General features: G+C 44.4%; 1 protein-coding gene across 1 annotated transcript in view; it reads left to right on the plus strand.

The window, feature by feature from the left end:
• Positions 1–11,595: 11,595 nt before the first annotated feature.
• The window catches only part of LOC130579032 (collagen alpha-1(XXVI) chain-like), a gene marked incomplete at its 3' end in the record, with an annotated part of 38,099 nt that continues 21,876 nt past the window's right edge, over positions 11,596–27,818 (plus strand). Inside the window, exon 1 of the mRNA XM_057375520.1 lies at positions 11,596–12,058. Within this exon, the coding sequence (XP_057231503.1) occupies positions 11,907–12,058 (152 nt within the window). The remainder of the gene's footprint in view (positions 12,059–27,818) is intronic.

A 27,818-nucleotide genomic window follows, 5' to 3' on the forward strand; every position in this document is an offset into this window, starting at 1 on the left:
AGGCTGGTGACCTCAGTCCATTTGATAATGTGGTGTTAACTTGCCTGCATTAAGGCAGACCAAACCAATGAGTTCCAAGAAGTACTATTTCCTAAGATGTGGTATGTGGAATTGTTTGCCACAATCTACTGGGACTGCTAATTCATCAGAGAGGGACCCCTAGAAAAACAGCATTAGGGAGGAAAGAACCCACAGATGTTTATTGTGTTAGCAGGAGAGCCCTTCAGAGGGTCTTCACTGCCCCTCACAGGGAAAGGTTTAATTTTTTCCATGGAAATAAAAACATTAAGCGAAAGTATTTCTGCTAAAGCTCAGATCATTTGCATTTGTAAATAGAGCCTCAGCACTTAGTGGGAATTACTGTACTGAGACACTATGGGCTTGTCATATTTGTGCTGTTTAATTTTAGGCTTCTGGTTTAGGTATTCTGAATCACCCAGTGGAAGAGTATTCCCTTAGGAAATTTACGTACCTAGGAGAATAGGAGAGTCTTCATTGCCTGCTGACAGAGCCTGAACTCTAATTTGCACTGTGGATATATGCTCTTTTTCATATGACATTAACTTGTATCACCACTCAGAGAATAGCAGTTGTCTCCCTTCACAGGCCCAGTTCTCCATTCAGCTTTCTCCCAATTACCCATTTCGATTGGAGCAGATTCAATTGAAAATAAGCCTAATACCTCTGGGATAAAAAATTAAAATAAAAGAATAATCTCCATGAACCCATTTACTGCACAAAARCCTGGTGCTGACAGAAAGAAGGTAACAAGGAGCAGTGGGGATATGGCCAAGTGGGACAAGGATGGGATCCTTTCTTTCGGCTGGTGTGCAGATGTACATGGAATTAAAACTTGTATAGTCATTCCATTTGTCAGAAAACTATAACAATCTGTGCTTAGGTGAAGCATAGTATTTTTATAACCCAGCTCAAGACAGCATCACAAGCCAAGCCAAAAGTAGAAGATTTAAGTTCTCAAATTATTGAAGAACAATAAAATAATGAACCACTTAATACTACATGATCAACAATCTGTATTAAATATGAACTCTTTTATAGGGCCCAGTCTACTTCACTTTTTCTCTTTCCAAGACATTCCTCATGGTGTTTAAAATAYAGAGYACAACACACTGCTTCAAACCCCACYTGCAGCAGTGGAAGGAGGTTCAATCACAGCAGGTCTGCAGTGGCAGGTCCCTTTCAGAGGGCCAGTCTCACACGCACTTGTTTTTGTAGCCCAGAGATATTAAGGAGGGAATTTCAAATGAGGAGTTTGCAAGTGAGCCAGGCACTGGAAATTAATGCACTAGTTTTACCACGTTTTAAAGGGAATTGAGGCAAAATTATCAAGCCTAAAGCTTTTAAAGTTTAGGGTGTAAAGTTAAGAATTAATCACTGCATCCAGGTACCTAAGCAAAGCAGCAAGGATTTTATTCCAGACTTCTCAAAACATACTAATTACTGGTATAAATCTGTTGTCATTAGTGGATATTAACAAGAGGTAATTAAACCTTATATGAAAATGAATGTGAGACATAAGAAAAGACAGTTGATTTGACCCAGGATGTTAACAGAAACATAATGCCTGGAAGGATTGTGGGGTTAAGGARCTCCCGTGTTTGGCCATAAACTCCAAAGTAACACATAAGTCAAACCTGAGAATGRAATTGAGAGAAAACAAAATCTTCCTGTCAGTAGGCTCTCCTCTCCTATAGGACACATGGCAGTCCCTCTAAAGACACTACACATTGCTTTGCTTTCTTTTATGAAGTCATTGAGGGTCTGGCCTTGAGTGAATAACCAGATCAGACAATGTTAATAAATGCCGTCTCTTCCCAGACCAACACGGGTGGTAGACACCACAGCTGCCAGGGAGAAACAAAGCTGACTTTGAAATCTTGTATTCAAAACAAAAAGCATACGRGTCTAATAGAAAAGATTCCAAGATCCCTTGTGAATCACAAATAACAATCACACTGTGATTGTCTTTTTTCAGTACATTCAGGTCTGCCATGTTTGACAGTATTTTTACCAAACATTAARGAAGGTTTTTCACCCAGCCCAACAAGGCTGCCACACTCCCTCTTCTAAGACTAAAGGGGTCCCAACACATCCCAGCACAATTTTCTTCATTTCTCAGGATCAGACTGTGTTTCGCTTTGCCTGCCCTCTCAAACAGGTATTGGCAACACCAATTTTAGAAGCTGCAGATTTAGATGGATTAATATAATCACTCTTCCTTTCTTTTTCCATAGAAGTTCAGAAGATAATCTGTCACTTGTGAGAACATAAAGAATTGGACTGGAAGCATTCCAAACTCTTTTAAGTGTTCAAAGATTTAATGGAGTCCTCAGTCATAAAATCTTTAATTTGAACTAGACCTTTATATTCTCCATTCTTAAATTCACTATTTTTATGTCCAGGGGATTTCCTGTTATCCAAGTATATATGGAGGCCCTTTATTTCCCTCTGTGTGTGTTTTTTAATTCAAATCAAATGTGTATGTCAGTGGTTGATTGCACTTAACCTCCTTAGGTTCATATTTCTTATTTAATTGCATTACATTTTAAGGTTTAARGCTATATATTTACTGCAGTTAATAGCACACCATATTTTAATGAAGCTGTTATCTTCTGCAAATATATACAGAACAATGGAGATTGATTGTAYGGGACCTTTCAAAGAAAATGTATCTCAAATCCATTTAAAATGAATAAACACAGTRGAGAGTTTTTGTTAATGTTGTTCTTCACCTAAGCACAGCTTCAAAACTGAGGAAATGAATGGTTGGGTTATCAAGGCTGTTGCTCTCCTCATCCCCAGCCAGAGACTGCACCTCTGTAGGTCACAGCCACAGCTGGAGTGTCTCAGGACATGTTACAAACCGTGGTTGTTCCCAGAAATGCTCCAGAACTGCAGCACCAAAGTCCACTCACCACCCATGTACACTGGCCAGGATCCCCCTCTCCTCAAACTACAGCTCAGCCCTGTAAATCTATTGCCAGTCAGCTCAGGGAAGACTCAGAACATTAACAATTATTACCTGGTTTTATTGAAACATCTGAAAAAAAAGGGTCAAGTATTACCTAGAGATCATGTCCAGAAGATCTGGGACAAACCTCCTGTGCTCCACTAGAATGCAGACAGCTGAACATCTATTTTCAATGCAGAACAGGGCATCACCCTACACTGGGGCACTGTACTGGGTTTCTCACAACAATCAGAGAGTTAAATACTCTGAACTGAGCCAAAAAATGTTATCCTGGGAGCTGCTTCTTTCCAGGCACACAGCAAAGCTGATAGTCTTGTCCTACCATTCCATCACATACCAAAAATCTCCTTAGTCTGGTCAAAAGCTTTTATTTAATTTTTTGGGCAACAAGCASTTTAAACATTTCATAGCATCTTGCAGACTTTATAATTTCCTTTCTGCCAAAGAACAATTTATATCTCTCTTTAGATTACATCTCATCTTGCTTCTTTTATTTTTATTTCTCTTCTTTCATTGTTGTTACTATTTATACCATGTCATTTTTATTCCATTCCTATTATCCTTACAATAGCCATGATACATAACAGAGCACTGAACCCTGTGTTACAAAGGGAGGCACTGAGAGATTTCCTGATGACTCTGGTAGGTCAGGGAGTTCAACCAGATTCTTTCTGGGTGTAGACTGACAGCCCATGTATCCTTGCTGCCTGAGACCCTGTGGCATGAGGAGCTCTGAGCCCGTGTAATCCCAGAGGATTATTTGGGGATTGGTTTTGCATCTGTAGAGAGATTGATCTCCCTTAGGCAGAAGAGAAAACCCAGAGACGAAGAGCATTTCTTGTGGTAAAAGAGAGATCTGTGTTCTGTGTGTGKAGCTGGATGTCTGTAAAGTAGAATTTAGTAGCTCCAGCTTGGGTCATTTAAAAATGGAAGCGAGGCCCTGGAAGAGGGATGGAGTTTGGAAACCAAGCCCATTAGGTGTGGAATCCATTGCTGACAATGGAGTATACTGTGAACACCTAAGCTAGCATTAGTGTACWTGTGCGTAGCCAAGAAATTCTTGGAACCTATTGCTTTGCAGTGACTTTATCCTTTAATGCCTGCAATCTTTCGTATTTAGCACCTTAGCTGCCTTTTTATTGCTTCYATGGAGGAATCTGTCAGGTTCAAGAGAGGAGATTGGGTAGAGAGCCAGATAAAGAGCAAGACAGTGCCACTGAACAGTGCTGGTGTTTGCTTGTATGATTGTTCCCCTTAGAATGAGGAGACCAAAATGTTCATAAAGGTAAATTGATAAATCTGGAAAATATTCTCTTTGAAAAATCCCTAGAGCTCCCAGGCTAACACACAAATGAAAAAAAAAAAAAAAAAAAAAGACTCCAACAACTGAACAGGATGTTGGGCTGCATTACAGTAAAAACAGAATATATGTCAAAAAGGTGTTATTACCTAAACCACTGGTGAGTTCTTTTTGAGAGTGCTCTTTTCAGTATTGCTCACTCTACCTAAGGAGGACATGATTAAGGAATAAAGCRGGGAAAATGACAGTAATACTTTGCCTTTCAGCTCTGAGTCATAAAGCAAGACTGAAGAGCTTTGGTATTATCTTATTTAAAAAGAGATCTTGCAGTAATTTTAAATTATTTTAAAATAATGAAGGGGATTAATCACATTGAAACAGACAAAGTCTATGAAAACAAGGACTTACTTAAACTGAAAAATAGGATCTTGGGAAAAGAATAAAAGAGAAGGGAGAGGTTCATGTGAATGCTCCAATAAATATGTAATGTCAGTTATCAGAGGGATCTTGTGAATCTGAATGTGCAGGGTAAGGTGAAGATAGAACTGTAAGGAAAATACACGAGTGACAGTGGGATTGTGACTGTTGGCCAGTAACACACAGGTGGGGGACACCACGCTGGAGCAGGCTCTGGGAAATACCTGCAGCAAGGAGGAAAAAGGGAGTTCCTGCAGACTGTGTGGTAGGTCCAGCACAGGCAAGGATGGTGCAGGAGGGCAAGGTGGGCAAGGARGCTCTGACTGACAAAAGGTTTGCAGTGTGAAGACAGAGGGCTGACAGGTAAAGGAGCTTGTGGAGCAAGGCAGGGGAGAGAAGAGGGAGAAAGCACATGGCTGCTCTTAATTCATCTTAACTGCAGACACCTAAGGTGAAAATACTGGAAGCAATTTCAGCTCTTARCTGGGCAGGATCCTGCTGTGGACACGGTGATCCGTGTACAATGGGACCAAATGCAGCAATTTTCAGCTTGCAGCTCACAAATTTTTGAAGGACCAAAGCCAACTTCTAGRGGCCCTGTGAAAACCAGCTAAGAAAAGCAGACTATTGTGGTTGGGCCTCATTGTCATGGACCATGAAGAAAGTTCCTAGGAGATTTGAAAAAAAAAAAAAAGTCAGTAAGAACTATAAAAATATGGATAGAACATTCAGATATGCTGGGTGGATGARAGGGGTCACCAGTGTCCCCGCTTGCATCCCCCCCAGCTGTTCTTGGTTCCACAGGGCAGGTGGCAGTGCCTCTGGGGTGTGCAGGAGCTGGGATGAGGGTGCTTATTTCCATAACTCCTTTCTTATCTGTTTTGTGTGCATTTACTTGTGGTTTTTGTGAGGAAGGGAATGAGCCCACTCTCTGCTATGTGACTTGCACAATAGAAAGGGATTTCTGACTCCCACCCATGTTGGGTTCCTCAAGTCCAGCAACCTGGTTCCATGGGAAAATTCAGAGAAGTAGGAGGATTTCAGGGCCAGAGTACAAAACTGAGATATTCTTTCATGAAAGTAATGGAAGTCCTTGCTTCTCTGAGATTCAGAGAGTCCCTGACTCAGGACAGGTTTTTTTAAATCATCCAAGCACTAGGAAACCACTGAATCTGGATATACTATAGGCAGTGACTTCAATAAAAATTGCATCATGATCTCCGGTAGCTGCTCCTGCTGCATATTACAAAATACTTCGTTTTGTTGTAGAAGTTCAAGGTTCTCTGTGGTCTGGAGAATTTATAATTTCAGTGTTTATGTCCTGTACAGCATCAAGCAAGCAGGCAGCCCTCAGTGACTGAATGATGTTTAATGAACAGTTAATGAACAGGAACATGGTTTGAGGATACAGACATGGAGACAGACCTCCCAATGTTTTCTTTAGTGACCTCAGCAATGGAAGAGGGAGCAGCATACTTATTAAATCTGTGGATGAGGCAAAGCTGGAACCGAACGCAAGAGTACTGGAAGGCAGGATTAAAATTTCAAGGATCTTGACAAATTGGTGATATAATCTGAATAAAATTGAACAAAACTCATTAAGGACAACTGCAGGGCACTGTGCTTTGGCAGCAGTAATTTTAACTAGCAAGTACAGGATGAGGGAATGTCAGGCTAGCAGTCCTGTGGAAAAGGTAGAGAATCCCAAGCTAAACATGGATTAACAATGATGTATGGCTGTCAAAAAGGCAAATCCTCAGCAGGGCACTGGTCAGAAATATAGGTCATGGATACCATAAGATACATGTAGACCAGTTAGAAAATCCAGAGAAGAATACCTAAAGAAGCAGACCTATCTAATGTGATCTGAAGAAACTGCCATTGTTTTGCTTCTAGAAGGCAAGGAAAGGTGTTAAAGCATTTTTTTAAAGTATGTTGAGGAATTAAAAGTCTCTTCAAAGAAAGAAGGAATAGTTTTCTACATCCATAGTGAAAAATCTGAGCCATTAAGGCTTAAATTGCAGAAGACCAGAATGAGGTTGGATGCTGAGAAAAACTACCAGAACAGAGCACACACATTGAAATATGTTTTCAGATGACCGTGGAGACTTTCTATCTTGAGGTCTTTCCAAACAAGGCAGAAAAATTAGGGCCAACAATAATCAATGTATGATAGATCTTGCCTTCCAGCTGGAGAAGGGAGAGGGATTAGGTAACTCTTACAGTCCTTCCTGGCTACTTCTGAGTGTGTTTCCACTCTGACAGGTCTGAGTGCAGCAGGCTTGGTGCTACTTCTTGGCTTTATCACACCTGTGTGCACCCCTGCTCTGCTGCATTCTTGATGGATCGAGGGCATGTCCATAAACTCCCTGTGCCTGTGCAGGTCAGTGCCTGACATCAAAGGTGACATAAATAATTTTCCCCAGGACACAGAAACGCCTCAGAGTTTGTATAATTCCACCGGACACAGGCATTGTCTTGCTGATCAGTTGAGTCATCACATTTTCCATCTGCTGAATTATSCTTCAATCTGAGTTATTTTATCCCCTGTATTACTTTATAATACCCACACAAGTGCTTCACTCAGGGGAAGTTCTCATCTATGGTCAATGAATTTTGCCATTCATGACTTCTGAATCATTTGTCATGCTTCACACAGTAACACTCTATCATGTTTGGTATATGCTGAACTGCCTGTGTAAGTCACCCATTTTTAAATTCTATTCCATTTTGAGTTGTGGTTTATTTATTCCTGGTCAAATGCAAGTAATGTCTACACATCAGCTATCTCCTAGCTTAAAAGAAAACCCCCCCACAGTCCCATAAAATTTTCAGTCTGGCTCAGGTTTGGTTYGACTCCCCAGTAATAGTGTTATAACAAGCTTAGTAATCTTATAATTTAATTTATAATAGAGGTCTTGAACTCTTACTGTTACTAACCTCTTATCCTTCYCTTTCAATTTTCCAAGGATCCTTGAGTGCTTTGTGTATCACAATGATCTAGGCGTTTTGGAAARCTAGAAGGGGTTTATCTAAATTATTTTTGGGTTTAGATGATCTTATCAATGACTTCATTCTAGCTTCAAAAGGACACTTCATAATTCTAAAGCTCCTCAAGGTTTTATCAACTAGAACAAAGCTTTGGTCTCTTCTTAGTCTCCACATGAAAACTGCGCTCAAAATATCCTAAGGACTGACCTTTCAAAATTTGTTTGTCATGATTCTAACAATATTGTGACTCTTTTTTTTCAGCTAATTACTGACTTTTGTAATACTCTAAGTGGTGCTGAAGAATTGAGATGTCATTGCAGCTGTGGACCTCCAGTCTATGTACAGGTACAATGGTGCTTTTCTACCTTTTTGTGCCACAAATCCCTTCTTTGCTGTATCATTCCAMATCATCCATATCATTTTTCCCTTTCAACTGAACAAAAATCAGACTAAACTTCAAATATTCATTTTRTTGTCTGTGTTTTCCCCCACTTCATTTATTGGTTGGCTTGCATGCAGGGTGTGTATGATTATGTATAAGAAATTACAGATATTTTCTCAGAACAGTTTCTGATGTCTTATGTCTCAGGTTTGCCCAATGGACTGGAAAGCAGAAAAACATTCCATGGGCCCACAGAATCCATGTCCAATGGATTATTCTTCTGATGTGATACTGTGAGCCTGGCATTTGCATGACAGATGAGCAGAGTACAGGAGGACAGCCCTCTAAGGATTCCTTGTTTATGAAAGCAAAGTTCACAGGATTGGTAAATTAAAACCTTGCCCCTYACCTCTTTATTTCCTCCACTGCTGCCCTGCATCGTGCCTTTCCAATGTCCATCTGCCTCTTCCATCTTGAACTGAGTTAGTGAAATGCATCCAAATAATTTATTTAGCCCTGATTGCCTGGGCAAATCTTTAATTAACATGCACAGGCACATGAAGTGTAGCTTTCTATTTTGAAATATATTACGTCTGGTTTATAAGAATAGGACTGTTCAGATTTCAAGGGTTTTCTTCTCAAAGCCAGTCCCTCTGATAAATTGAAGGGATTATGTTTTTGTTGGCTGTCTTTGTTACCTCCATCACTGTGTCTCCAATTTATCAACATAGTTTYGAGAAATTGTTAGAATATGTTGCACTCGTAAGCACCATGGGGAGAAAAAGTATTCATTTATTACTGCTATTGTGTTTGATTATATTACACATATCCAAAGGACTAAAATGAAATGTCATCTTTAATTCTCCCCTTACAGTAGACAATATCACCCTTTCTTCTCTCTTTCCAGAAACAACTTGAAAGTCAATTCTTCATTTTCATTTTAAATCAGCCATACAGAGTAGAAGCAAGTGTGCATTAGGGACGGGGCAGAAGTAATGRGAGTCTGGAGATCTGAGCTCTGTTTCTGGCTCTGCCTTTAGCTCTTTGCAGTCTTGAGCAAARTCATTTGACCTCTGGTCTCCACTCTCCCAGTTCACAAAATAGGAAGAACATTAGCTTCCTACAGATGTCTCTAATAATTTGCCAGAATCATGTCTTGTCTAATCACCTGTGTTTAATATCTCCTAGAGTCTTGAAAAATCAGTGAAGGCTGAAGCAGCCTTTATTTTCCTTGTAGCTGAAAATAAAATGCTTTTAGGAAGCTAAGACTTGAAGACTATGAAGAGCTTCCGAAGGGTCTAACCCAGTAAGGGAGAATGGGTCAGAAAGCCACTGATGCTGCTCAGTGTTGTTAAATATTGATAAATGATCTCTCTGAGCCTGTCAGGAGAGGGAGGTGTGTTTGGGACAAAAGGCTCAASCCTGCCCTCAACACTCGGYCTGGTGCTGCAACAAACTGCTGGGSTGGAGGTCCAGCTGCACCCACTTTGTGCCTGTGGAGCTGAGGAKGAGGACCCAGATTMCAGGGGAGCAGAGGTCTGAGAAAACTGCTTAGTGCTTGGTGTGTGCTGCTGTTCCTGACTCCTTTCCTAGGAGAAGGCTGAATTTGGGGTGGTTTGTAGCCCATCTGAGAGGGGAGAGCAKAAAGTAAGTGTCTGCTTTTGTTGCCCTGTCGGGCTGAGCAGAGRTTTCCTGAGAACTGATTGAGCAGCATGGCTGAAAAGCTGAATATCCTGGGGTGAATATCTGGGAGCTCTGTGTTTTCTTGGATGTGGGAGAAGGGATAATATTCCCCTTGCTGAGGTGAGGGGAGATTGTAAAGGGAAGGGTGCTCAGGCTGCCCTGAGCTRGGGACAGAGAGCCCTGTCATGTCCTGGCTTCAGGCACCGAGGGCTTGTTGTAAATAAACAGTGTTTGTTTCTGAGCAAGCATTGGTGGCCCAATGCTACTAGAACAGAACTTCTCACTCCCTTTGGGCTCAGAGAGTGCTGCTCCATTGCCTGCCCCAGCTCTGGGTGTGGGACAGCCAGGGGCAGCCYGGGGAGGCTGTGCTGAGCTGCAGTGCAAACTGCATCACCTCTGCCTCCTTGTGTGATTTGCTCCAGTGATTAATGACAGCGGCTGTTTAAAAACCTGGTGCCTCATTTGCAGTCTAAACTTGTCTGGTTACAGGCTCCAGCCAGGGGCTATTTATCTCTGCRTGCAGGCTCTGGAGGTGGGCATTGTGGGGGAAGGGGTAGGTGCTCACCTGYGGCTGGGGGCAAATGCCAGATACAAGGTTTTCAGATACTGGATTTTAGATACACTGGGTTTTCCCAGAGTCCTGTAGGGAACATTTTTCAGCTGCAGCATCTTGCAGGGAATTTATTGCCCTCGAGGGAAGAGGGTCTCTGCCTTTGCAGAGMCCCATGGGGAGGCCCTGGGCCCCTAGAATACCCCAGCAAGACACCTGCTTTGAGTGGTACATCAGGGCTGTCTTTAGCTGACTTCACAGTGAAGGTGCAGAGGGGGTCTTGGGAGCTTGCAAAACCTGAGGGTAAAAATCTTAGACAGTTGTGTCATCTTAGAAATTGAGATGTTTGGTGCAGAGAAGTTGCTTGCCCAGACAGTGAGCTGCAACAGCCCAGGTTCCTCTGGAGCTGGGAASGGGATGCTGAGCCAGCAAATGGGGTCGTGACACTGTTGCCAAATGGGGGATTTAGGTTTTAAACACAGACTCTGCTGTAAATACAGACAACTGCTGTACAGAGAGAGCCTTGCTGCTGCCTTCCTTCTTGGGGTGTTGCCATTGCAAAATACCCACAACCTTCTACAGCTGCAAAAATGTTCCTCCTACTTGGGGTTCACTGAGTAATTCTTCAAGCTACGGACTATCCTGGGTGATAAAACAAGGGAGTCTGTGGAAAGTGGTAGCAAAGGGAGTGCTTTTGTGTGAATCATAGAATCATGAAGGTTGAAAAAGTTCTCTAAGATCATTGAGYCCAACAGTCAACCTCACGCTGYCGTGTTCACCACTAAACCATGTCTCCATCTGAGCGATGCCACAATGAGCAGGATGCACGTGGTGAAGCAGAGATCACTTTCTCACTGCTTATCTTGTGAATGAAATGTCTTAAAAATGATTTATTTCCGACTTTATCTGTATAACTCTGCAGCAGAAGTTATCTGTGAACGTTGCAGCAGGCATCAGCTTTTTGGGTATTTGGGCTCCCCTGCTGAGCCGTAGGTTCCCTTCGACCTGTCTCTGGGTTAATCGGGGAGACACAAAGGTTTCTGCTGTSTGTCGGTGCTGCCTTGGTTTGGGGTGGGGAGCGGGGGTCCCCGCTCTCTCCGTGCCCGCGGGGTGCTGCCCGCTGCGCCCCGCGCTTTCCGTGCCCTGCGGGGCCGCGGCTCCCCGGGCCGGTGCCTGCCCCGACGGAGCCCCTTCGCAGCGGGGTCTGCCGGGAGGGCTGGCAAGGGTTAACGCCGAAGCCCCACGCCCCCTTTGACGGAGTCGGGCCAACCTCGCCAAATTTGAAAAGGCATCCGGGGCTGAGTGTGCGCCCTGGGCGCATCGAGTCGCGCTGGCCCCGGACCCCCTGCGCGGGCAGCAGSCGCCGCCGCCCGGACTCGGCTTGCCGAGGGACGGGGCTTCCCTCTGGGAGCGGGAACAGCCATCCCTGTGTCCCGGGCACCTCTGCCCCGTGCTCTCCACTCCCGGGGGCACCTCCGTGCCGTGGGATCCCGCCGTGACCCCGGCTGGGGGAGCACGGTGTGGCCCCGCGCCTGCCGGGCAGCGTAAGAGGGAAAGGGGGAGGCTGTAGGAAAACCCCGTTCTTGCAAAAATGCAGCTCGCTCTTTTCTTGTCCTGGTGCTGCTGCCTGCACGGATGCGCGCTGGGCACTGGCTTCCTCTATCAATTCCCAGCATCAACCCTGCAGCACAACTACCCGGAGCAGAGCTCCGGCTCGCCGGGCAGCGGCTTCGCCAGTCGCCGGTGAGTAAGACCGGGTYCACCTCTGGGCGAGGAGGCTGCGCCTCGCCGGTGGCACCGGGGGACAAACGGGCGCGGGCAGCGGTCCCTCGGAGGGTGCAGTGGTATGCTGGGCTGCTGCCCCTCGGGGAGCCGGGCTGGGGTGCCCGCATCCTCAGGGGGGTGCGGGACGCTCCCTACCTGCCCGCAGCAATTCTGCCTCCTGGGCAGGGAGCGGCTGGGRAATGGAGAAGCTGAGCTTGGGAAAATGACACCCGCGAAGTCCCCCTGCCGCGCCCAGCCCGTCGGGGAGGGGAAGGGGCTTTGCCGGGCCTSCGTGTCCGTGCGCAGGGCGCAGCCGGAGCAGGAAAACCTCCAGAGCCGGACACCGGGGATGCCGGCAGAGGGAACTGTTATAGCCCTCGGCTGCGCGGAGAAACTTGCTCAGCTCAACAAAGGAAAGCCCTTAATTACAGATCWCTCTTCAAGAGCTGCAACTTCCAAGTAGCCATTTAAAACCAAATTTCCCAGTCTTCTCCTCTACCCCTACCCCAAYCCAATTTCTTATAAATTTAATGTAAATCAGGTTTGCTTTACTGTATCTTACTGCTTCAGTAGAGCAAACAATTTAGGCTTCTCTGCCTCCCCTCTGTTTTCTCTGGGTATTTCTCTAGAGGTGAAACAGCTGTTCAGATGAATGAGCTGCACTGTATAAAGCAAGAGAGTGGCTTAACCTGATTCCAGTTGTTCTTGAATTTCACTTTTTTTTTCTTTTTTTTTTTTTTCTTTTTTTCCCCCTGTCATTCCCTTAAATGGGGACTTGAGATTTAATATTCAGGGCTCGTTCATCCTGTCTCTACTTCTTTTTTTTTCTTCTGTTAATACCTTGTCTGCTGTGGAGGAGGGCTTCTGTTAGCGCCGCTGCTTTGGGCTGGGGATCGGGAAAAGGCATGGACACCGTGGATTTAAGTGTCGGAGGTGCAGGGGCGGGCACAGCCCTTGCCTCACATATGGTGCGGATTTCCCCCCGGGTGGGGGGTGGCTTTGTCCACTGCGCTGTCAGACAGGCCTGGGGCTGCAGGGGGTGTGATGTCAAACTACAGCAACTGTCAAAGGGTTTGAAACGGCAGAAAATTATAGGAGAGTAATGGGATAAACCTATCCCAGCTGGATCTCTTCCAAGGTACCCCCTTCCCAAAGCATGAGMTGCAATGAGAACCACATGTCATTTGTCTTACATATCTATTAGCCTGCAGATCTTTGTTCAGAGCTACCACGCTTACATGAGTGTGGACTCAGCTCACCAAAGACCTTCCCCATTTCACACTCTTGCATGGTTTTCCCATGCCTCAGTGGTTTGGATAGCTGGTGCTTTGTCTAGGGAATGTGTCCCTCTCCAAGACTATGAAGTGTTGTGTAAAATCACATAAACTTGATTTAAACAATGATGTTGGGGAAGGCTGCTAGATTTTTTAATTTTTTTTTTGGTCTGATGGAACTTTGCCATGTGAGAATCTCCCATTCTAGTTTAAAGCAGAGGGGGAAGTAAAAAATTGAAGGGAGGAAAAAATCACCAGTGGATGTTGCRAAAGCAAAATTCAAGTGCTCAGTCAAATATCACACGTTGAAGCAATCTTTGTATGTTTTAATTTCCCCTTGAGTGGTGAAGTTTTGTTGTTGGCAAAYGTCTAACAGCTTCACTTTCTGATGGGAAAAATCTATGTGGGAAAACTTTCCCCAGCCACAGTGTTGGACTTTTGAGGGAAGCCTCCTGCTGGCTGCAGCTTCAGGTTGAGATAGCTGGACTTCTCTGGATTTAATATGGTCCATGATCGGAAAGAGACTTTTTGCTCTGAGTGTGATATTAAACYATGTGGGTGCAAGGCCTTTCTTTTCAAGGACTGAATCAGATTGGTATAGACAGGTTTTTATGTTGTTCAATGTCCCTTTTGCCATGGAAACGGGGGATCTTGGTAGCACCTGAATTATGTGAAGCAACAGCAGCTCCATCACAACAAAGCTCTCTGGCCTCTGCCCTGGAGAGGCTGGGGAGGAGAAAGGACAGTGGGAAGCTGATTGCGATTAATGGCACTTAGATGGACATTCTCACTTTCTCTCCTACAACCTTCCCGGTGTGTGCTTTGTCCAATGACTTCTCCTCAGTCAAATAAGCGGGGACAGAGCCTTGAAAGCTCCTGCTGTGGCTCSAGGTGTTGGCACGTTGCAGCACATTCTGATGTGGTGCTGTACAGTGGACAGCTTTCCTTGGTACAGGACACACTGTGTTTCTGCAGTTGTCTTTTCCTGTCCCTGATCAATAAGTGATTGAGCTGTTTGGGAATCTGCTGTCAATTTTTTTAAAAATTAACTTGTCATAAGAGCTGTATTTCTCCAAGTGGAGAAGTTTTTGGAATCCTGTGTGTTGATAGAGCCCTTGGTATCTAGGTTGCAGGCTGGCTCAGAGATGGGCTCCTGAGGCTCTGAGGACTGCTGGACACATTTCCTGCGAGAAAAATAAGGCCCTGGGCAGAGTAAAAATGTTGGAGTGGTGGTGAAGGGAAATTTGGAGGAAAAAATACAGTTATTAACATTCTTCAAAATAAGGCTATGGAATACTTGTTCTGGAGGAATGATGTGCTCTTTGTTTCCTTTTTCAAACATTTTAAATTAGTATTTTAGCGTCTGGTTGGCTTCAGTTGGCTTGGTTATTTGAGTAAAGCCACTTGCAATCTAACTTTGCATGTGCTTGAGTTGCTTTGAACTTCTGGTGTGCAAGTGGCAGTGACTGAAATCCAGGCAGCAGTGTCTGTTGGCATTGGATAGACTGGAATAGCCTCACAGTTTAGCTTGGAACTCACATTCAGTGCATGCATTTTGAACTTGTTGCTGTGTTAAGGCGATGAATGGGAAGTGGGTCTTACTGGAAGCRTAAGAATGGAGGGGCTGCCTGCCAAGGAGAAATCGTCCTCCAAGCTTTGAGAAGCTTCACTAACTGAGTTAAGGGAAGCTTGTTCCCATGCTGGAAGCAGCTCAGTTGTCAAGGAACGCCTGCCTCTGTGTTAGTAGTCTTTGGGGTTGGTGTTCACCCAACTCCTCATTCTGTTTTCCTGTACTTTCTAATTAGTCATGCATTGAGCCCTTGTGAGCTTAATTGTGGGAGTCAGAAACTTCTGAGWGTAGAGGCAGGGCTTAGACTGGAAAACTCTTTGGATGAGAAGTGGACGTGGCTGAAAGAAAACCTCCAAAGCATGAACCCAAAAGCAATGCAGGATGATTTTTTTTTTTTTTTTTTTCCTGGGATCGCTACAGTATCATCACTAAAGTTCTCTGGGGTGGATGCAAGCCCAGCTGTGGTAGTTAGCCCTTCAGAACACTCCTCAGCCTAAAAGCTTCTTCCTGTTAATGAACATTAGAACTGCAATGTTACAAATAACAGGACTGTGCAAATAGGTGTTCTTATCCACGTTCTGTTGGTAATTGCACATTTGGTCACGGCAATTCCCAGTGCTTCCTACAGCAACGAATTTTCTTGAGGATGGATATGGAGAGGAAAGTAGGATCTGTCAGCTGGAATCTGTAAGTGCAGTGTTTGATTTCTTGAGGCTTTGACTTGGATRGCCAGGTGGCCTTTGTCTGTTCTTACACCTCAGAGCACAGCCCAGGAGAGAGAGACCTGGGTTCCAATTTCTCCTCTGCCAGTGGTTTACTCCATGTCAGAGGGCAAATCGCTTTGCCATGGCTTCCATGGAATAGTTCAAGCTGCTCTGTGAGCTGCTCTGACATGGGAATGATATTTAAACTGACATCAGCTTTCCTCTCCTKCAGCTTGTCTTGCTTCCCTAAGAAACTTGGAGTGTTGATGCTTTCAGATGGTTAGTTGATGCTTGAAATCCATTGCTAATTATTTATTGAGGCTACCAGTTCCCTAACAAGTCACCTGAATGTCTGTTCTCTCGAGATCAAGATATCTGGCAGTACCATTTGCAGGTAGATGTGTTCTTTCCAAAATTACTGCCTGTGTTGTGCCTGGCCCTGCAGCTGGGCTGGAATTATCCCTCCCCAGCACAATTGCACTGTGATGCAGCAACCTCCAGTCTCTTAGGTGAGGTTTTAGCTTTTTAAGAAAGTGTGGGTCTCCTTATGTGATAGAGGCATGTTCTTAATATTAAACTCAGTATCCCTACTTACGCAGTCTTTCAGAATGCTTTCAGAGTCTGGATMTGGAGTTTTCCTAATGGATTTTTATTAATTCTCTCCTCACTAGAGAAAGATGACTCGAACCTTGTTTCAGCCTCAAATTCTGAACCTCTCGTGACTCTTAAGTGGGTGTGGGATATAAAACTATACATATTGGCCAAATGTGGTTCTTTCTCCATTTAGTGACAGGCTCTTACTCTCTGAGTCATTCCCTCCATCACCTAATAGTCTKCTCATTGCCTGAGCTCCCTGGTTTGCTATGGCCTGGGAGGATGTCAAGCAAACAAGCTGGGATTTGTGTCACCCTGAGTCCTCTGCTCTAATTCCTCTTTGAAGTGCCCGACCCAGGTAACCAAGAGGTCAGAAGGTCCTGAGCTCATCACCAGACCCTGGAACTATCTGGTGTYTGTTCCCTGGACTCTGCAGCCATATGATCTTCATCCAACTCGTGGGGTTCAGGGCTGTAACTGTGCAATGTAATTAGCACTGGAGCCAATGGGAGTGTAAGGGCCTGGTGACACTGGAATGGCTTTGAAATACCAGATGTGACTGCAGCTACTGCAGTAAATTGTATTCCTTTGGGAAATCSACTGTCCTGCCTTTCCAGCTGTGTGTGTGTAGGCTCTTAGGTAGGCTTCATTTACCAGCTTGAGGGGGAAAGTAAWGGGAGCAGAGAGGCAAATCAAGCGGTGCCAGTGAATTTGTGCTCCCTTTGATAAATTAACAAATGTTTCTTTCAATAATCCTTATTTTTTAGTTTTCTCGAAGTTGAGCTTGTTAGTGTGCTAAAGTCCTGGTGAAAACAGGTCAGGTTAGAAACTTTGCTTGGGGAGTGGTTCTGTGACACTGGGATCATAGAATATTTACTCACACCTTTGTTTTGTTGGGCTGTGTCTTGATAAAGGGRGAATAATGAAGAATAAAATTAAGAACTCAGATAATGATAAAGAACTGAAAGCATAGACTGCTTTAGGTCTTCTGGGTCAGGGTAATGGATCCTTTCCTGCATTAGACTTCCAGTAGGTCTGGAAATGTTCCTGATTTATAAAGTATAGATGCCTTTCCTGTAGGATGATACGAAAATTAATCCAACTGCATTTCTGAAATATGCATAAAGCTCTCRACTCACTTTTAATTTGGCAGATGTAGACAGTGTTTAAATTTACTTCCACTGAAGCATAATATTTATTTTGAGTCTTTGAGCATAGAGCTAGCCTGTGCCAGCTTAGATATCACAAAGATTCTGTTGAGGATGATAGCTGCAAATTGGAAAAAAAGGCTAGTGCAACTAATGTGGTTACTGTCCTATATTTTTCATCTTTTTTTATATAGTTAAATAATAWGAAATCTCCTGCTTAGTGTAATTATGCACAGTGTGGCACTGATCTGAATTAGAGTCCTTAATGCTGCAGAAGTCAGCCAGAGTAGGAGCCGTGATATTGTCCTTATTGGTTTTGTTCCTTGCCTCCTTTTATTTGGAGAAATGACTGRGTGTTGATGTGTAATTTTATTACATGGAATAACGTGGTTTAGGTGCTTTGGCTGGTTTTGACAAGTTTAATGTTTTCCTCCTCTTGGAATTGAGCAGATGTGTAAGTGAAGAGTGTGCTTGGGTAGAAATTTTGCCTGTAATGTTTAGGCCTGGCTGCTTGAAAATAGCTGAATCTTTTGGGGAGAACCAACAAACAGTAAGCTATTTCAGGTTTCAGGCTCCTTTTCAGCTTCTAAAACTGGGGAATCATAGTTCTGGCAAAGAAAGAAGCCTCTTTKATCTGTCTAGAATGACTTTCACCCAGAGGCCCACACCGTCGATGACTCTAAGAAAAAAAGCTGAAGGCAGCTTCACAATGTTTTGTGTTTGAAACACATCAGCCTCCTCTTCCATCTCGATCTAGTTTATCTGGAAAATATTTGAGTTTATCACTCAAAATCGCAATAGTTGATTTTGAAACTTCTTTGAGACTGAGAAGAGGATATATCTGTGAGATTCTTGTACTTAGGACTCTTCCCTTTACCTCTGTGGTTTGCTTTGTGTCTCCTGTCCACCCTCCCAGAGCTGAGTAAGGCTGTTCTTATCCAGCCACCTGCCTTTGTGCTGAGCAAACAAACCATCTGTCAAAACATTAAAGCTCATGTGAGGTACCACTGCATAGAAGGGACCAGTTCATGTCCAATATTGACATCAGGTTATGTAGTCAGATGTCTTTTTAATCAATTCCACTTTTCCTGCCTCTAGGAACTGGGTGGAAGTGATATYCTTTACAGCATTTGTGCTGGATACAGGCATGTGTTTGTTCAGAGCATCTCAAAAATGCCAGTACAGTGAAATCATGAGGCAGGGAGTATTCCCTGGATGTGGTTGTGTAACCAAGTTGTACTGMGTCGGTAGAGTTAACAACAGGTCCAGTTTTGTTTCTTCTGGATGTCCCCCCGCCTTGTCTGTGTGTGTATGTGCACTCTGGAGAGGAGGTGTGTTTGTCTCTGCAGAGAGACAAGACTCTTGATTGCTGATTTCCACTTTTTAATGGAATGAAAAAACCAAGGACATGGAAAGAGTGTGCCTTATAAAGTCAGTGTAGGTCAAGGTGTTTTATGGAAGATACCTGTTTTGTGTGAGGAAAGTTTTGGGGGTGGACTCTCAGGAAGGGGGCACAGCAGATTGGGTTGCAGGACCTGAGTACAAAGGTTCTTGGTCTTTTGTGTGAGAAATGGGAGCAGGATACCCCTTACCCTGTGCATGTTGGAAGTTAGAGCTGTTTAGGCCTAAGGAAAGGCAGCTGCATAGTGCTGAATGAGCTGGATACTCCTCCTGCCCTGTTGTGATGACCTTGTGAGATGGAGTCGCTCAAGTTAACAGAGTTAAGGCACTCCACAGAAACTTCCCCTCTTGTCCTTGGCTTGTTTTGTGCCTGGGGTCAATCAACATCAGCTTTTTCCCTACAGGACTTTGCTGAGTTGTTCAGAATACGGTGCTGGGAGCTCTCAGCTTGGTTGGAGCTGCTGCTGCTGGGGAAGGGCTGGGGGCAGATGGGCTGCTGGATGACATAACGTCTCCGTGCCGGGCTCCCGTTGGCCCGCGGTGGCGGTGCTTGCTGGGGTGTGGTAGCCCTGAACGGAAGGGCAGACATTTCTTTTTTGCTGTGTGCTGCTTAGCCCTTATTAAACTCAGATGTTTCTAACCCCTTCCTCCAGGCTCTCATTATTGCTGTAAACACAGCAGAGCACGGGGAGCTTTTTCAAATCCTCATTTGAGGCAGCAATGGGTGACAGCTCTCCCCACATGAATTTAAYGCTCCAAGCCGAGGGAGATTCTGCCTGTGTTTTCCCTGAAGAAAAAGGGCTTTTTCATCTGATGCCACTTCTCTGGTTCCTGCCTCGGGCTGCTTGGCTTCCTGGCTTTCTTCTTGCCTGATTCTGTCTTGTGCTTCCCCAGAACCTGTCTGGCTTCTGCCCCCCTGCTCCATGTGGGCTGTCTGGCTGCTTGTCTCATCACTGTATTTTGTTCAAAAGTCAAGCTGTTTGCATTTTCAGTGGCAGTGAAAGTGACACCAGCTAAAGTAAGGTTTCTGTTGTTGTGCTAGGATGAGTCAAAAAGGCTTTCCTGGAAGAAGCACCTAGATCTGCCTGTTGGCAGGTCTGTATTTCAGCTGTACCTGTTCCAGACTTACTGTGTGCCTCTAACAGAAAATTGTGTTTCAGCTTTCTGTAGAGGGAGAAAGAGAGGAGAGACTGCCATGGTARCAGAATCTTAGATGCTTCCTACCTATGAACCACAGCTTCACCCAGCATGAGCTACTGTACCCCTGTGGGGGAACTCAGGAATCCTTGGTATCTCTGAAAATAACCCGCTAACTTTGAGGTAAATCCAGGCTATTTATAACCTCCTTGTACGCGGTTCTCCAAGGACTATATCCATTGCAAATCTACTTAGGAGTCTCAAATGTCCGTCCATTTAATATAATTCTTCTTTGAGCTGAGAAATTCTTGGCCCAGTTGAGGTATCAGAGCTGCTTTATGCATAGCAATGGCTTGGTAAAAGCTGTGCTCCTGCAGGATCTCTGAAGGTCTCTGTCAGGTCATCTGTCTGACTTCTTCTCATGACATTTGTATCTCACTCTACTCTTGGGTTGTCCCTTGTCATAAATTGAGCTAAAGAKCTCCTGGCAGTTCAGAACCAGGATAAGTCAGGTGTTAGGAAGCTCATTGCTRTTTTGATGCTGTTTTTAGTCGCTGGGTGCTGCGTTTCTTTTTGGAAATCTAGGCTATCYTGAGACACTTTAAAATGAGCTAGCTTGTTGCAAAGTTCTCAAAATCTGCTCCCTTGAGTCTCTGGCTCGGTTTAAATTGCCCTTCAAAARTTTCTGGCACGTGGGGAGATACAGAGAGCTTTTCTCAATTGTGACTCTACAGCTCCAAGAAAACACTGATTTAATTAGTGGTCACTGCAGATTTGAGGTGAACTATTTTATGCTGCTTTTCATAAACTTAGAGCTAAAATGGCAGCACCCCTGAGARCTGAGTTGTCAGCTTGTGTCTGTCACTGGCACCAGCAGTACAGGACAGAGAAAATMTGATATGCTTAAGCTTCAGTATTTCACCATGGCAAACCCTGCTAACCTAAACACTGAGGGGGGAGCTGCATTCTTTGCTATGCCTAATCTCTGTATTTTGTTAAACATGCATTCCTGCCAGAACTTTATTGGACAGAACAATAGTGACCAGCTGGGCAAGTGACCCTGGCTTTTCTGGTCGGCAGAGGAATTCAGCATCTGAGGAGTTCAGAYTCTCATGTGCTGCTTAGAGTGATCTGGATTTAGTTGCTTTTAATTATTAGCTGGCTGATTCATAAGGCTTTGTTTTCTACCCTCTTTCCCAAGAAAAAGTCTATTTCCTTAAATGCTCAATATGTATTCTATAGAGCAGCACAAAGTCTGGGAACTGAGACTTGCAAATYCTCTCTCTCTTTTATTCCCTGAATAAAATGGGAATAGTAATCCTYCCCTTCATGTAAGGGAAGGCTCTGGGGAGTATTTCACATGGGTGTGGTTATATCTYAGAGGGAAAGCTACAAAACCCAAAGTATTGTATATGAATTTATGCCGAAGTTTATAATAAATCTATGAATGGTAATACTTGGCTATTGTGTAAACTTCCAGTCTTACAGAAAAGAGGTCATTGTGCTCCCTTTTACTGCACCTCTCTGAGTCTGGGTGACTGACATTGGTGTTTGGGAGTAAGCCTTTGCCTGACTCTGCAGAGAAGGATTTGATTTGAAGGGGATGCTGAGAGGTGGGACAGGGAGGGASGTGCTGAGCRGGGCAGACWGGATTGACCARCACCAGAGGCAGCACAAGCTGAGGGGCTTTCCTGTCCCCGGTGGAGTTTTGGGAGCCTGGATGTGGGAAATACCTTTAGAAGCAGCACTGATGGGCTCTGGTGGCAGCGGGTGTGACCCTGGAGCAGCAGCCTTGGAGCAAAGGCAGCTCTGGGCTGGGGTGCTGCAAACATTCCCTGTTCCCATCTGAAGTGCAGAGAGCAAAAAGGCAGATTGGCTCTGTCRGATGTTACAGTGCTCGGCTCCACGCTGCTGTAAATCAGCATAACCTGCAGCAAAAGCTACAGTCTCCCTGCAGTGTTTCAGGATACAGCACCGAGCCAAARGGTTTAAACTATCACACAGTAAAAYGCTGTCTCTGGGGCAGCTGTTACTGGAAGTCACTAATGTATRTCACAAATGATACAACAATTTTGGATTATGGAGCGGTAGGAATTCTTAGGCTGTCGGCCTGTGGATAAGCTTTGAATGAGTGTGCATTGCAAGCAGAAATAATAGGATCTCATATTGCCAAGCACTAGAAAAATACTTGAGGCCTGATACTGTAATTAAAAGCCTGCTAAAACCCCTTGCAAGACCTCTGCAACCGAACCCATTGGAAATTTATTTCAAGGGCTGCAGCAACATACTAATTTTCTTGGGTAATGTCGTTTGAAACAATCAAGCTCTCTAATTATGTCTGTCAGGCCTTGCCAAGTGGTTCTTGGCATCTGAACTAGAAGGTTTTCAAAGTAGCTTCTGCAAATGACTGYAGAATTTTGCTGAAAGTGAACTTTCACGTCCCAGGTACCATTTGCTGTATAACTTTAAGGAAGCTTAGGGTGAAGCTGTGTCTCCACAGCAGCTGGGAAGAGGGGGGAGAAAAGTGGGAATGTGGAGATTGTGGGAATCATCCCAGCTTGTCTCTTGAATTGAATGCAGCTAGAAACCTCTTTGTGTGGGGCATTTCAGCTGGTGTCCTGGCTGAGCCTGGGAGTCCTCTTGTGCTGCCTGTGTCTGGGTGATTGGAGAGATAAATTGGATCTCAGCATCCCTGCGGAGGCAAGGCTGGCTTTGCAGGGCACCTCCATGAGCTCTGATGTGCAGGGCGGGGTTTGTTTTGTTTTGTTGTTGTTTCTTTGGTTGTCTTTTTTAACCAACCAGCCCAAAAAAGCCACCTCAAGGACCAACACCAAACCCCACACAAGCATTTGAGTGGAATCACACACTTCCCACAGGCTCAAATATTGCCAGTAATGGCTGCATAGGTGAACAGGCTGTTGTCTTGGACATACCAACAGCAAGAGGAGCCAGTTCAGTTGTTCTATCACTCCATGCTCTGAGGTTCAACCAGCCTTTTTGATTTATGTGTGAGAGTGGTTTCAAATGAAACTCAAGCATTTTTTTTTTCTGCTGTGATGTGAGTCTGTCACAGCCATTTAATTTGATGTCCAGCACTGCAGGGTTCATATATCCCTCTGCACCTCCTTAGCAATGGCTCAGGTGAGTGCTGTGGCCTTGGCAGCTGCTGGCTTTGCTTCTGGGGTGGCTGAATCTGGCACCGTCCTTTGCTGAGACAATGCATGGAAAAATTTCTCCAAACTGTAGCGAATGTGTACAGGAAAACTCTCATGCATGTTTGTGTGAGGGAGGAAAAACCACAAACAAGTTTGAGCTGCGGTGTGTGAAGACTGTTTGTGTACATATTTAGTGCAATAATAAACACAGATTGTTACTCTGTGCTGCTCACAGGTTTGCTAGTTTGGCCTCAAGTCAGTAAAGCTACAAACTACAAAACAGGTACCAGAAATACAGAATAACTGTCACCCATTGATAAAATTCAGGTCATAATGGCTTGTTTTAATCAAACTTTTATCTTCCATGCTATTAGTGCCATTCTTCATCCTCTGAAGAAATCAGTGTGAATAGAAGAAGAGGAAAAATAGTTAACCTCTCTTTAATGGTTTTGCCTAAGATTTGCCCCAAGCTTTTGTAAGTATTGTGTGTTTAATGTATTTAGTGTCAGCCACTCCTTTGCACACACAGACCAAGACCCTCTCACCAATAACTCCAGACATTCCCATTCCCAGCAAAATGCCTGTGAAGCATTTGCTTTAGGAGTTTGTGGTAAAACTCCCCAATTTGTGGTAAAATTATTTATGTTGTGCAGTTTTGCACTTTGCCATGGTGGAGMACTTTGGTTGCTCAGCCCTTTAGCACTGGCAGGTAACTTTTAACTGAAACCACCACCAGAGAAACGCTACAAACTCCCATCTGATGGAGTTTGCTGTACAATTCCRCACAGAGCAGGAATTTTCCTGACCAAATGCCTCTATCTCTCCTTCAGACCTTCTGTCCCCTCTCTTGCTCAGTGCTGCTTACTCCCCATCCGGTTTCCCACRTGTGTACTCGGGAATGTTTCAAGGCGGTGTTATCATTCCTAAGGAATCCACTGTGCGTGCACAGGCTACGGAGGGGTTTCTTTCTGCTGTTATTACTTGGCYGAATCAAACCCATTTTCCACCTGGATACCAAGATGTAGATCTCCTCCCTTCCAAACAGAGGCTTCCAAAGCACTGAGGCACTAAAGYGGTTTCTTAGATTGCTCAAGAATTTTTTAATAATAGAGGAAGGTGTTAGTGTTTCCATTCACAAGAGAAAGGCCCTCTTTTTTAAGCTTTTTTTCTTTTTTTTTTTATTTCTAATGAACAAACAGGGTTGTAGCAGGGTTTAAAAGGAGAATACAAATAATTGCTCTTGGCTGGAAATGAGGTATGAAGGCTGCTTCCAAAACCGGTGAAAGCTTAGGGAGTTGTGTTAAAAGCAGAGCAAACCTTTAACATTGAAAATAAATAGGTAGAGCACTGAGTTTCTTGCTGTCACTTTACAGTCAGTCTGTAGACAGATAACAAGTGCAGTGGGTTCTGTGTGATTAAAACACACCATCTACTGAGGAATGAGTTTAAAACTCGATGAGGCAGCACTGGATGTTCACTGGCAGGGGTTTGGGACTACTGTGTGCAAAGAGCTGAGCCACAGCAAATGCTGTGGAGTGATTTTTTATGCATTGGATGGATGCAGCCAGGAAAATGTAAGAGTGGGAGTCTGGAGGAAAATGGGGAGGAGGCTACTGGTACAGCAGATTGTGGTCCCTGGGACTGCCCCAGGCAGTCTGCAGGTCTGCTAYAGCCACAGGAAGGTTTCACTGAGCCCTCTCTTTGTGCAGAGGAGGCTCCTGGAAGGGCTGGTCATTGGCAGGTGGGACGGGTTTTGGGGCAATTCACTTCAGTTAGATTGGCACTGGGAATGGCTGGCTTGAGAGGGAGGCAAGGAAGGGAACGATGTGATCAATCAATCCCCCCCTGGATGTGGAGGTGTATTTGTAAAAGCTGCTGCTAGTTTGCTGCATCAGTGGTGGTTTTTAAGAGTTTTAGTCCATGCAAGTTGGAATTTATTAACCTTAAAGCTACTGATACATCCTCCTGCCTTAGCTCGCTGCTCCTCATCTTGCTCTCAATGCCCGTGGATCAAAACTGGCTGTTGTAAAGGGCAAACACAGCTCTCTGATCACAGAACAGATCCCAGTCCTGATGTTCCTACTTCCCTACATGTGAAACTCCCATGGGTGTGACTAGAACAACAGGATTATTTTCCAAATGATTTTTTATTGTAGTAACRCCCAGGACAGCCTTGTGCCAGACATGGCAAACATGGAATAAAAAGTTTTCAATTTAAATAGCAAATTAGCACACAGGCCTTGGGGTTTGTTTTTCAGGCTGATTAACACTTTGAATACCAAGGCAGAGAGGTTTTCCAARGCTTTGTTTTCACTGAGCTGGGTCTCAAGTGGCTCATCCTGGGGATCTCTGAGCTGGGCTGGGSRAAACATARCCTGATTTATCTATTCCACACCACRGAGCCTGGTGTTCAGAGCAACATTGGAGAAAAGTGCTTTGCTCTTGRGGTATTGAGACATGAGCTGTCCCCAAAAGAATCTTCCTGGAGCACCAGCAGGAGTTTTGTCTCAGGCCTGGTGCAAATGCTGGCTCATGGGTACCTGAGCTTCAGCTGCCTCACTGAGCACAATCTGAGAAATCTAAAAGGGAGAAGAGAAATTGTTGATCTTGAARCAAAATAAGATGGATTTGTCTAGACTGGCTTAATGTTTCTAATCACCTCGTCCAGCACAGGCAACATTRGAGGACTGTAGGGTTTTCTTGCCTTTGGGGAAAGGCTGTTCCCTTGGTGGCTTCAGTGGGGTTGTTGTTGTGCCTGTTTGGCAGTCACCTGAACCAGCAGTGATGTTCAATAAAGCTGAGCCAGCACACCTACTGCAGCCTCACCCTCAGAAGAGATGCCTTTGGCTCATGAAATCCTGTTCCCARCAGTGATGGGCAGCCACATGTAGGCCACTATTTACAAATGTCTGCTTCAGTCCCTTGTACACCAGAGCCCACAAATTCATTTGCAAGCTGCTGACCAAACTGAAGACCTAGACTGAAACAACTGTAATGTGCCACAGGAAGAGAGAAGGGGGATTGCAGGGGGAAGAGGTGTTGCTGGGAGAGTTCTGGGTTCAGTTTACCTCACGTGGTTCTTTTTGTAGGTACTTCCATTTCCATAAGATTTGTGAGTCTGAAGCTGATACTTTGATCTGGTTTTTGATACTTTTGGGGCTCACTGCTCTGAGAGTTGAAAGGAAAACACATCTGTATTCCYCTAAAGAGGAAGCAATGTGTTGTCTGCAGGATCTCCTTCAATATATATTTTTTTCTTTCTAACTATCAAAAGCATGCACCTATCTCCAGTGACAGTAGTATCCCAACTGTTCAGCTCCAGGAAAACCCCAAAACACACACCTTACCTGAGCAGATTAACATGCAATAGTAGGAAGCAATGACTTGATTGTGCCATCCTAATTTTTTTTTAGTACACTCAGCTCTGTCCTTTTGACATTGCTTTTGTTCTTGCTGCAGTTTGTGGTTTTTGGTGCCAGTATAATGCTAATGAAAAACACTGCTTCATTTAGGCCAAGTGCCTGTGTTCCTGTCATGCATGTGGCATTCATTGCTGTTGGGAAGTGCTGGGAGTTGGCACCAGAGGGCTGAATGGGAGGCACAAAGATACTCTGTTGTCTCTACAGAGTTCTATAAGCAAGAAAATAAAAGCTAAACAAATTTGGGAACAGGCCCTGCCCAGTCTTTGCAGACTGGCTGGTGAGGCTCTGTAGGGCAAAGCGTGTGATTTAAGGGATGCTGAAACCAGCAGGAGCCTGATTTGTCCCTTTTGSAGGGTTTGAATTGTGCAAAGTGTTGTTTTGTTGCAGTGCAATGTAGCAAGGAGAATTACAGACRGCTATGGGGGCTGCCTCTGTGGATGGTGGAGGAGCAGCTGCAGCCACAACAGAAGCTTTAGTGAAGTCCAAGATGCTCTGACAGGGTCACTGACTCCTTTTGCCAGTTTTCTTTATGTTTTCCTCTCTGCAAAGGTGTTGAGGACAAGCAGGTGTGTGCCAGTGTCTTCTACCTAAAATTCTCACTCTACCTCTGGTTAACAAAGTTAGAGTTTAATTCTGAATGGATTTTTGTAAACCTAGAGGTACTGATTTTTATCAGAGTTAGTCTGGTATTTTAAATGAGGATCAGGGCCACTTAACCAGTTCTAGACCAGAGCCTCACCAGAGGACATGGGCAAGTACCAAATGTAGGCTTTGAACACAAGGATCTGTTTCAGACAAATCATCGGTGTGCCAACTCCCAGCTCTCTACTTTCAATCAAGATCTTCTGGATTATTTTTTTTTTCTGTGATCCCACCCCTCCTTTCAAGGTCAGGCTTTTTAGGAATGAGCAAACTGTGTGTGTRCTATGGATGTACTCACAGTATGGAGGTGTTAGACCTATCTACAACCAGGTTATCCAGCTGTGCAGWAATGTTTAGACTCAGGTTCTTCTTTTGAAAGGCTCTAATTCATGGAGCTTTTATGTTGCAAGAATGACATACTGGGTTGTAATTGTGCATGATTTCCACGCTGCATGGATATCAAATGCCAAATTCCATCAAGTCAGTCTAATTTAACAAGGACAGATTCCATRGATATTTTTATACATTTCCTCTTTCCTCCCTCTGAACACTGGAAACTACTGTCTTCTCATTGATTGTGATAAGCTCAGGGAAGGGAGCAGCAAAACATTTCAGTGTGTGAAAGAATGTCTGTAAAAGCAAAGAACTTCAAAGGAGTGAACCCCCCTTTTATTTCTGAGCACTCAGTCATG

The sequence above is a fragment of the Malurus melanocephalus genome, unplaced genomic scaffold (genome assembly GCF_030028575.1).
Source record: "Malurus melanocephalus ecotype Western Australia unplaced genomic scaffold, MMel_1.1 scaffold_251, whole genome shotgun sequence".
Lineage (NCBI taxonomy): Eukaryota > Metazoa > Chordata > Aves > Passeriformes > Maluridae > Malurus > Malurus melanocephalus.